This window comes from Perna viridis, chromosome 1 (genome assembly GCF_037379345.1).
Source record: "Perna viridis isolate PV_CMFRI_1.1 ecotype Kerala chromosome 1, ASM3737934v1, whole genome shotgun sequence".
Lineage (NCBI taxonomy): Eukaryota > Metazoa > Mollusca > Bivalvia > Mytilida > Mytilidae > Perna > Perna viridis.
In genome coordinates this window covers 56729452-56741621 of record NC_142445.1, presented here as the reverse complement: position 1 = coordinate 56741621, position 12170 = coordinate 56729452, and the positions used below count along the sequence as shown (strand labels likewise).

The 12170-nt window shown below is 32.0% G+C and overlaps 2 protein-coding genes across 2 annotated transcripts in view; both read left to right on the top strand.

Annotated features, from left to right (window-relative positions):
* Positions 1 to 12170, top strand: part of LOC148629506 (uncharacterized) — a 204880-nt gene that overhangs the window by 145465 nt on the left and 47245 nt on the right. The gene's annotated exons all lie outside the window — the stretch shown is intronic.
* On the top strand, positions 1013 to 8618 carry LOC148629508 (uncharacterized). Its single transcript, XM_088552845.1, has 7 exons — positions 1013 to 1178; positions 1492 to 1572; positions 1978 to 2122; positions 2474 to 2556; positions 4096 to 4185; positions 4938 to 5157; positions 7185 to 8618. The coding sequence occupies exons 1-7, from the start codon at positions 1083 to 1085 to the stop codon at positions 7253 to 7255; spliced, it is 786 nt and encodes a 261-aa protein (XP_088408971.1). The 5' UTR covers positions 1013 to 1082; the 3' UTR covers positions 7256 to 8618.

Here is a 12170-nt window from a genome sequence, read left to right as displayed (position 1 = left end):
AAAAAAATAAGATTATACCCATTCAATTCCATTCCATTCCCTTTTGTTGTCATCGTTCTCTTTGTGGTTCTGCCAATTGTTAGTTTTCTGTTGCGTACATATCAATCTCCAAAAGATTGCTGTCGGTCAAGTTGATTATGTTTAAACGTAGATAGGTACAGGGACTATATCACAGGGGTTTAACCCCCTTTTTGAATTTTGGTCATTTTTAGAGGTCCACGGACTTAACATTTCAAAACAGCCGTACTCTGTACTTCAAATTTCATGGAATTTGGACTTTACCAAAACTTAAATTGTACTTGGGACTTCACTCAAAACATAGAATGTGCTTTGGACTTGAATGGGGAGGGGTGATATCCCCATGATAGGTACATAAACTGTGTTGCCTTTCAAATAGCAATGCAGGAGTGATCAGTCTGTCATTTCCACGTGCTTTCATGTATATTCTATGATACATTTGTATTAATTATTTGCTGTGCACCATGACAAGCCGTGTCAGCAAGTTCGTTAGCCTTTTTTTATTTATTCTATCATTTTATTTATTTTGGCAAGTGTTGTTGGCTGATATATTCGACTGGTGTGGTTTGTAATTTAATGCTGTTTTTGTTCGGTGTTGATGCGTATATTTACTTTCTCAAATATTCAGTCATATTATTTATCTACAATTACTTAATATTATTACTGTTTTGTTCGTATCTTTGTTTGTTTGTTTTTTTTAATCATGCATACAAAGAAAAGTTCTTGTCGGTCTACGTATGCACAGTTCTAATGACTCTTAAAGAAAAGTAGTGGTGTGAATGGGTTTGAAATTTTTGAACTTTTTTATCTATTAATTCTAAAATTTTATGAATTTGTTTTGTAGTATTTTGAGTTTAGATAATAATTTTTATTTGCACAACAATTTTTTGTTATATGATCAAAATAGATTTAAAACGTTTTTGAAAGAATTCAAATTGTTGTTAAATCCCGATATTGTAATTACAATACAATTTCGAAAATCGCAATCTTTAATTTAGTTGTACCTTTCTAGGTCACGTGGTATATTTTGCGGGAAATTCAATACAACAACCAAAATAACAGCGATGGCGTCCACAGTCCTGTCGACAGAAAATGCAAACGGAAAGATTCCTCCTAATTCTAAATCTTTAGCGAAACAGACATCTGAACTGACAAGACATGTAAGTTCTCTTTAAGGTCATTTAGTTTTAAAGGACAAGAAGCTAAGGCATTCACGAAGAGTGTTAATCCCTTTTGGGATTAGAATAGTGTATAAAAAAAACTGATGCACTGTTAAGAATCAAAAACATGAAGATTTTGTGGTCTTAATACTTTCAAGTCTATTACATGTACAACATGTGCCAATATAAAAATTGTCTTCTTACTGAACATGCTGAATTGCTGATGTACAAGTACTGTGTACATGTTGAACATTGTTCGCATCCTGATGTGTAATGTTCTCACCAATTAGATTTGATATTTTATATATTTCAGGGCCATAATGAGAATAGAAGAACTTTACAGACTCTGCAATATTCAACAGGAGCTCCAATATCACCCATAAGAAAAATTGTTGTAAGTACAATGTACATTAGATTTACATCATTACAGTCTTTTATCTTCTTTCACAATGAAAGATCAGACTGACCTTTTTTACTTTTAAGCATTTGATTAAAAATCAAAGTACAACAATTGTGGTTATGTCTTAAATCATAATCAGTAGCAGTATTATGTTAAATACTCTTTATACATACAACTCGTTCATAATAATTTTTTAATGAGAAAAAAACTTTTGAATAAACTTACATGTATTAGCTTTAAACTTTAAACTTAAACATGTACTTACATACAGATTACTTTTGGCTGCTTTTTTTATTTTTTTACTGTTTGGTAGGGTTGTTTTCTCTTTGACTTATTCTCCATTTCAATATTCTTCTCTATTATTTATTTCTTAAACTTGTTATACTCCTTTTATTTTAGAAACCTCAGAAAAAGAGTTTAATTCAAAAAAGTCAAAAGCCAATCACAGTTTTTGTGGATCCTCCACAAAAAAAGTTAGATGATAAAGCAAGTCAAACAGAAAAGGTTCAGAATTCATCTGAGGCCTACAACCTGCTTGTGTCTGGTATTGAATAATGATTATGATATTATATAGAACTGCAAATACTAATATACAAGCAAATAAAACGGTCAATAAATGTAAAGTCATTAATAAGTTCTGTTTGTGCGACAAGTGATCAACATTTTAAGTACATATAGATTTAACCTGCCTAATCCCAATAAGACATATTATTTAATTGATGGTAGTTAACAAAGGGTTTTTGTTTTACTTGAGAATATTTAGGTCTTAAGATCAAAAACATGTAATATTAACTTTATAAGTATTGAAACCATATGTACATTAATAGAAGTTAGATTTTTGTAAATAATATCAAAAGTGCAGTTATAAAATATGAAACAAAAATTCTGTTTATAGAGGAAGTACCCGAGGTCTATTGGAAAGACTTAGCAGAAGAAAGAAGAAAAGCTTTGGATGAATCACTGCATGAAAATGAAATGGTAACTGATTCTGAACGTGTTACAGAAAATTTTTTTTAAGCATAATCCTATAAACTCCAAATTAGATTTCGTACATGAATATGTTTGATGAAAATTTTAGATTATTTTTATTTCTTTGTAACTTGAAAATGACTCGAGTTGACAGGTGTGCCATATTGTTAATATTGGACCTACATCACAAGGACTTTCTATTTGACAACACAAGATTATATTTTAACAGTTTTCTCTGAAATATGTCACATAAACTTGATATTTTGACAAAAGCTTATTTAAAACTACAAAATGTATGCTATATCATAGAAATTGAGTTCCGACTTTTGCAGCAACAACTACAGGGACCCTATGGTTTAAAGATAAATTTTTGTAACACTTTTCTCTGAAGCTACTTTATTCCTACAACGTAAAAGATTGGAATTCTGTTCCTCCATACCCCAACGTTCTTTGAAATCAGCAGAATTATAGTAAAATATTTACCTTTTAAACATTTTGTACAGTTTCTTTACCCTTACATGAGAGAAGGTGTCTAAACTGAAGAAAAGCAAATGACCTACCTGATGAGAAAATCCAGCAATCCTGGAAATCCTTTGTAAAAGCAATTTAAATGAACTTCACATTCGGTTTTCAGCATTTAGAATGGGTACATCCAGTTGATAAAATTACAGATTTTAATTTGCCAAATGAAAATATTAAATTAACCCAACGACTTTAATTTTTGTTTTGTCAAAAATATATTGTATTCAATAATTCAAAATGGCTTGTCACTTTAATGACTTGTCTTCATTACAGATGTTTTCTAGGTATTCAACACAGAAATAGGATTTCTATCACTTGATTTCTGGTGGGTTAAACTTCATTTATGTAAATTAAAGACTTAAATTATTTTAAAACACATGTTCAGCTTATTCACATTTGCGGTGGCTTTCAACATGTCAGATGCTAGAGGTTAGGATGGCATCAAGTCAAAAAATAGCTAGCCGGACCTGTAGCACTGCTGCAGTACAGCTGATGTATGCCATGGCATGAAGAATGGCCAATATAAGTTAACAACAGTTGTTCTAGTGACATTGCTGCATCTTAGTAGAGATATTTTGAAATTACACCATTAGGCTGACTGAATTATAGAAACTACTGTGTTTTTTCCTACATTAATGGGTAATCTGTACTTTTTTCCTTTGATCTTGTTGACAGATATTTTTCTCTTTCATACATGACAAGATATTTAAAAATATCCGTCAAAACATTTGGGAGTGATTGTGATACAATAGACTCTTTTTTGAAAGAAAATGATGTCAGGCACCAACAGTTTGTAAATGCACTAGATCAAAATGACCAAACATGCATATTAAGATTACTGATAAACAGAAAAATTGTTACTTTCGATTTTGATACTGAAAATTTCATTGACTCGCTCACTCATTGAGATGGTCCACATGATATTGTCAGTATCAAAATCGAAAATAAATATAATTTTATACATATCCAGGATGATTTATACAGTATATAAGACCCTTTAAATATAATTTATTTTTCTGCTTGTAGCTTCACAAAGAAGTTGCTGAACTGAAAGAACAGAATGAAAAACTCTCTAAAGTTGCCAGTCAAGCCGAATACTTTGCTGATGTGTTGAAAGTAAGATTGTTTTAATAAATGATCAGTTCCAGTTCTTTTTCTATGTTTTTTTAGGCAGACATCCTTTCATGATATTTTTTTATCGTTTCTTGTATCTACTAATCTTTGATTTTTTTGGATTTTTTTTTGGCATTAAGTTCTTTTATCTTTAATATCATATTCCATGTAAAGTATAACTTGAATATGTGTGTCCAAAATGAGGCTTCTGATTCTGATGGACATATGTGCAGCATTGTAGAACTTCACTGTAAATCAATTAATTTTTGGGGATACTTATTTTTGCTAAATTAGGATGTTGATCCCTATTTAAGGTCTAAAATAAAATAGTTGTGTTTCTTATCACTCTTCTAAAATTTTGTAGGGTTTGTATGTAGGTAAGGATTTTGTTATATTTTTATTTTGAATTAAAATAAGCATGACACCAAACTCAGAATACCATAAAAACCAAATATAAACAAGAATTTCAAACTCTTGTTTTTCCTAGGAGTGGATAGAAAAAATATTTTTTTGCTTTATTATGTTCTTTTTTTATTTAAGACAGTCAGCAGGCTTTTAATTTTTTTTTTAAATTCACAAATAAGATCTTTTTGGATGGGGGTCTGAAGGAGTGTGGATAGGGTGACCGGAAATAGAACAATTTTTTAGGGTTATTTAATTTTGTATGTATATGGTTCATTACAAACGAAATTGACACTTATATTGGTAAAAAAATTATTTCCAATTCATCACTAAATATGAAATATACTTATAAGGATGTTTTGGGTGCTGATGAAGAAAACGAAGATCAAAACTCCAACAGTGAAGACAATGTATCGTGTAATGATTGTGAGACATCAGATGACAATGAATATTTGAAAACAGACCAGTTGTTACAAGATAATTGTGATTCAAGTCCTGTTAAAACATCAGATCAAACAGAGAATGATGAAGCTGAAGAAGATACAAACCATTCTAAAGAAACTAGTCAACAAGGTACATTGTTAAACAGTTACTATTAAACATGCTTACAAAAAAGTGTTCTTACAATGAATTCTACAAATAAAATAGAGTTATTACATTTATATTGGTGAAGGTACCATCATTCACTGCATCATTCATGTTCAGAATTATTTTGGTTGATTTTGAGCTTTGTGAATTTTATGCTGAAGATGTTTGTTTGTTTGTTGGGGTTTAATGTCCGGGCAGCAATATTTCAGCTATATTCAGACGATGAACATGAATTTGATGATAAAATGAACATGAAATGATGAAACGAAAAAGGGATGGGACACAAGGACAATTGGGTCGACAAATTTTGATTGCCACTGGAAATAGGGAGAGGTGGGTAGGGTCGGGCAATTTAGTCTCCTGTGGCGGAGCCCTATGGTTCCTACTCCTGGAGAATACCACAGTAAGGTTCTTTAACGTGTGAGGAATGTGGCATCTTTCCCAACACAGTGCACCACTATGGTTTGCGGTCAGGTTTTCCGTATTATAGCCTTACAACCCCAGCATGTAACACGCCAGGGGTACACATCCCAGTTGCTTTGTGGGCAGAGCGCCCAAGCCCCCGGCTAGGGTTCTGAGCACTATTTAGTCGCCTTTTACGACAAGCTTAGCGCTGCTGCAGGCCTATTCTTTTAACACACAGACCTGCACTGGGCTTATGCTGAAGAAGAATATCCGTTATCCAAAATATTCAATGTAAATTTTACTATCATTTGGTGATGTTGAACATATTTAGACTTATATTTAATTTTTGTTATGCTCCATATTGTATTAATTTATAATGATACATCACCCTGCAAGAATGATTGTTGACTTCCATTGTAAAACGTGGCTGCCATTACCTACTTGGAGTTGTTGCCCTTTTTGGAAGTTTTTTTTTTTGTTGCTATTTTTGATGTGATTACTTTCAAAGGTCTTCTCGTGTGAAACCACAGGACAAAATTTAGTGAAAGTTTATATGTTTGTTCCTTAGGGATGAGGGTTAGGATTTTTTTTCGATTAAAATTCTTCACAGTAGCTTTTTAAACATTTTGAATGTAGCTCATTAAGGCAGGTAAGCGATTCAGGCTCCTAGTTATTTCGACCATCTTCATGTGCTTGAATAGATACAATGCACTCAAACTAGTCATTTCATATTTAACTAATTCTAATGTTGACTACAACTAATTACTTCAATACTCATCTCACTTCTGGTTTTCAACCACTCTTAAAATACTGATAATCTTCATTAAACTCAACTATTTAATGTTTTACTTTTAATAAATAGAATGCATTTTGGAATGATATAGGCATCCACCATTTGTTGTAACCCATGAGGTAGACCATACCTAATATTTATTTATAGAATTTCCTGACTTTTCTGAAAGTTGACCTCGAACAAACATACTTTAAATTACAATATAAAAATGATAGGTCACTAAGACTTGATTTCCAAAATAATTGAGCCTTAATATAGACTATTTATAAATACTGTTGGAAATTTTGACTATTTTGCATTTAATTGAAGAACTAATATATAGAATTTTTTTAAAATATATACTAAGAGCACCTTTGACATTCTTTCATATTGTTTTTGGTCAAAAATTCTTTTTAAATAACTCAAAGGAATTCTTTTTACTTAATAACAAATGATATTTGCTTGTTAATAATACATACTTCTGTGTGATTTTGCAAGACGACAAAAGAGAATGCTATGTGTAATAGGCATGATCTGCCAATGACAATGGTGCAATATTAAAGTCAATTACAGAATGTACCAATTCTTTCCAAAAACATACGTACCTGGGATAAATTGCAGTCATTTCTGTTGAAATTAACAAGCAAATATTTGTTTCTACATAACTTCTTAAAATAGTATTTATATGAAAAAGCTCTCGATTGCTCATTCATATGTAATTGAAAGATTGAGGGTTAATTTTTACATTGCAGTACATTGTATTTTCTTGTTTATTAAACATGTATAGAAAGCTCATTTTAATTGTAAAATAGATTCCATCAATTTTTTTTCTCAGATGAAGAAAACCCAAAGATCTTAGAAGAATCACCAACCAGTTCAACAAAAGGTCCTTTAAACTGTCAGTAACAATAAGCTTGACACCTAAGCCAGTGCTCTCAGGGACTTATATTTGTATATGGTATTTTAATCACTTTTAAACATGAGTTTTAACTTGAAAAGAAAGAAATTATCTTTTATATATTATACAACTTTGGTATATCTGTCACTAAACAAGAGAGTGCATTGAGTTTAATAGTAAACAATGGATATAGATGATTTGTGTCATTAATTTTATTATTCATTTTATACCAAGTAAATTTCTACTTATTACCTCTGTTGTTTAAAAAGTATGATAAAAAGGAATTGATGTCTTTATGTAGTACAATGTACTAAAAGATGTATTTTTTTAGGTTGAAGATTTGTTTTGGGTGGGTTTTTTTTTTGTCTTTTGTTGGTTTTTTTTGTATTTTTTTTGTAGTTGTATACATAAACTGTCTTTTCTGTTTATATTATTATTTCAAAGGAGTCTGTACATGTGCTAAACAGTGAACATATTCATCATTCATTGTGGATGTTATAAGTGTATATTTGTTATTTTAATATATGCAGACATGTAACAAAGTGTAGAAATGAAAAAGTTATCCTACTTCATATTCTCTCACAATTTTATTTATTTCATTGTTCAGATCAGCTGTGATTTCACTAATTCCCCCTTCTTTAAAAGTGGGGCATACAAAAATGATCTTGCTGTCCAACTATTCATCTGTCCGCTGTTCTAATTAGAAGTTGATGAAACTTTCACAACTCCTTGTGCATCTTCTATTTTGTTTTTCATTCTGAAAAATTTTGGGGTTCCCTATATGGCTTCTAGGGAGGGGAGCAGGGGGTATCACCAAGTGAGGTTTTTGTCTTTCAGAAAACCCCGTCACAGTTCCTACAGATATGATTTTCTTCAGTTTTTTTCAAATCAGGAATTTACTGTTACAGTTCTATTTATAGTATATTTACTTCCAATTTCAACAATTTATGATTTTTTTGGTTGGCTCCTTAAAACCATGTCTGGTTTCTAATACATACTGCTTGGGATGAGAATTTGCATAGTTTTCAATGTTATCCTGCTCAGTAATTAATGTGTTGTGTGTTTTTTTTAATTTATTTATCATGTCATGCTATGAATTTATTTGAAAGTATTCAGTAATAAATCATTAATTTTGTATTCTTGTATTTTTACATTGAGGGGTTAATTTTAGGTTTTTGTGATTTAATTTGGATGAAAGGGTGTGTGTGAATTTTATTATATTTTTTTAAGAATGATATTATGCTTTAATGTACGGTAATTGATACAGTGTAAATGTTTTATCCAAAAAGATCATGTGAAATTGTAGTGTAAATATGTATATATGGTAGATAGATAATTCTTTAAATTTCAATAAAATTGTGATCATTTCCACTGGTGTTTATGTAAACCTTTAATGCCTGGATTTCTGTGTTGGTTTTATAGAATTGAACAAAATGTGACATAAAGGGATAGGTTCACTAAAGCCTAAAATAAAAATTGTCATGTTTCTGGTCACCCTACCAACCCTACTTCAGACCCCCACCCAAAACTTTTTGTGTTTTTGAAGAAAAAAAGGAATAAAAACCTGCAGACTGTCTTACAGAAAGAAAAAAAGAAAATAATAAGGCAGCAGATGTTTTTTTTATATCATAGATGGAAAAACAGACATTATGGTTATTTATAATTAGAATCAATTGTCAACACAAATGTGATTGTGCTCTTGGTCATGGACTAAATCTATTGCATGTTTAATCTTTTCAGATTTGGTTTTTATCATATTCTGAGTTTGGAGTTCACGCTTATTTCATTTAAAAATTTTTTTTAAATCCCTACCTACCGACCCTGCAAAATTTTAGAGGAGCGAATGGAAACACATTTTTTTCCTGGCCTTAGGCCACAGTTTTTTAATTTGTTGGTTTACGGATCCGCCGATCCTATAGGAGTGTTCTTGGTGATGTCATCACTTACCTGTGATTTGGATTTGACCAGCAAAAAGTCCATTTAGAGGCATGGGGTATCAACTTGAAATCACCATAACTTTTACATTTTTTGGTTCCCTACACTGCCAATAAAACTTTTTATCCACGGAATTTTATATAAATATTTAGTAATGAGACTATATGAGCTTAAAAATAAAAAATAACGTGGTATGAAAATCGAGGTTTACATATAAATATCATGTTAAATCTATTTTTCAAGTAAAAGAGTTAAATAAATTCACATACAAAATATGAATTCTTTTATCTAAATGAAACATTTTACAGAACCAAAATTGGATATAAAATAACAAAGCTATAAAGTTTTGAAATTGAGATCCTTATGAAATTGTTAACTGTTTATTTGCCAACCAATTTGACACTTAATGATATGCAAATTAGTGAATATGACATCACTAATAAGATCGGCGCACTCTCCTATTTTCCAGCTAAGAGGAAAAAATTGGAATTTCAATATTCCAATCATTATTTTTGTTGCCACCGATTACAAAATGGCTGGTGCAAAATTGTAACATCTACTTTTTAAAGTTACGGACAAAGCCTGCTAATTTTGTTCAGTCAACAACTTGAGAAGTTGTAGACCCTTTTGTGCTAACAATGGGTTAGTCGATGAGCAAGCGTACAGCGTGCTCAATATACACTTCCGCGAGGAAAATTCTTTTGTTCTGGTACCAGTATCGTATTGCATATCCCTGAGCGGATGTACGTTAAAACATGGATGCTATTAAAATATAGTGCATTTTCGTTTTGCCTCTCTACAAACTAATGTTTTGTCAAAAGATATGAACAATGACTTAGAGCAAAAATCGCAATGTAAGATGAAGAACTTTTTTCAAAGAAAATCTAACATAAAATGTTCCACTGAAAAGATTGGTTTGATAAGTGCAAAACGAAAGAGAAAGTAGGGAAAATGGCTATTTATAGTTCAAGACTACTTTTCTGTCCGATCTTCGTGGACTCACCCTATTTTCTTGTGGGGAATTATTTTTTCACATGTCCTTAGAAATGCTACATAAGTGAGTTTTATTAAATCAATTTACGTATTTTTTAAAAAATCCTAAAAATATGCACTTCACTATAGAAGTCTATGGGAAAATTAATACGATACTGAGAACTAGTATTCTACCCAAGCCCCACCTCGCGGAAGTGTATATTGAGCATGCTCATCAACTTACCACAAAAGGGTCTATTGAGAATATCGAAAATGGCAGCTTTATTTCACAACTTTAAAATCATGTTTAAGAACTTTGGTAATTTGGAAAACAAGTAAACAATGCCATCTTCCGTCATTGTGAACAATATTTCGAAACTCTTCTACTCTGACACTACTCGACCAATTGGAACCAAAATTGGTATGAATGTTCCTTCTTGTATCCCACATAGAACTGATGTGGAGATTTGAACTGTTGAAAAACATGGCTGCCATTTCTAAAATAAAACATAGAGGTCAGACTGTAGTTTTTCACATATATCTCCAAAACCGTTAGGTTTAGTCAAATTAAGACTCAAATATGATGTTCAGCATGATGAGATCTATCTGTAGTAAAATTTTCGTTTAAATTTTTAGCCCCGTGCAGGTCCGGGTGTCAAAAGAATAGGCCTGCAGCAGCGCTAAGCTTGTCGTATAAGGCGACTAAATAATGCTCAGAAACCTAGCCGGGGGCTAGGCGCTCTGCCTACAGAGCAACTGGGATGTGTGCCCCAGGTGGTGGAATGGGGTACCCCTGGCGTGTTACATGCTGGGGTTGTCAGGCTATAATACGGAAAACCTGACCGCAAACCATAGTGGTGCACCGTGTTGGGAAAGATGCCACGTTCCTCGCACGTTAAAGAACCCTGCTGTGGTATTCGATAGGAGTAGGAACCTTTGCGCTCCGCCACAGGAGGCTAAATTGCCCTACCTTACCCATACTCCCTTTTTCCAGTGGCAATCAAGATTTGTCGACCCTATTGTTCTTGTGACCCATCCTTTTTTTTTCTTTTCATGTTCATTTTATCATCCATTTCATGTTCATTGTCTGAATATAGCTGAAATATTGCTGCTCGGACGTTAAACCCCAACAAACAAACAAACGTTTTAATTTGTTAAGCCATGTTGGAGTTATTGCCCTTTTTCGACATTTTTTTAATGTTATTTCTTTCAAAAATCTTTTCCTCTGCCACTACTTGATCAATTGGAACCAAACTTGGTATGAATGTTCCTTGGGGTATCCTGACTAGAACTGGAGTGGGGATTTTTTGATCCGTTGAAAAACATGGCCACCGTTACTAAAAATAGAACATAGGGGGCAGACAGTTTTTTGTATATATCTCCAGAACTGTTAGGTTTAGCCAAATTTTGACATATAAAAGTGTTCGGCATGATGAGATCTATTTGGTCAAATTTTCGTTTTAACCTGTTAAACCATGTTGAAGTTATAGCCCTTTTTCAACATTGTTTGCGATTTTTAATGTAATTTCTTTTAAAAATCGACTTTGATATTACTTCACCAATTAGAACCAAACTTGGTATGAATGTTTCATGGGGTATTCTGCATAGAACTGATGTGGGGATTTTTGATCTGTCGAAAAACATTGCTGCCATTACTAAAAATAGAACATGGGGGTCAGACAGTAGCTTTTCGGATATTATATCTCTAAAACCGTTAGGTTTAGCCAAATTCTTTCAACTGCTGAAATGATCCTAATTATAAGGCTTTCAAAAGTCTCTATGGATCAAAGTAGTCAGACGACTCCTTGTAAGATATGTCTGATAAAATAATCTTTATTTTTTTAACAATTAGGCTGGCATTTGCCAACTTTAGCCATCAGTTTCCATGCAACAGATACAAGAACTGGGATAAAACTTCATCATTGAAGGCACACATTCAACTAGTGAATTATGCAGTTTTCAAATATACTGTTAAATAAAATTACATGTTATTCCAAATTTTGAGACTGATTTAGA

Coding starts and splice junctions, on each gene's coding strand:
- LOC148629508 (XM_088552845.1), top strand. CDS start 1,083: ATGGCGTCCACAGTCCTGTCGACAGAAAATGCAAACGGAAAGATTCCT. Junction 1,179..1,491: donor CATCTGAACTGACAAGACAT/GTAAGTTCTCTT, acceptor TATATATTTCAG/GGCCATAATGAGAATAGAAG. Junction 4,186..4,937: donor ACTTTGCTGATGTGTTGAAA/GTAAGATTGTTT, acceptor TATACTTATAAG/GATGTTTTGGGTGCTGATGA.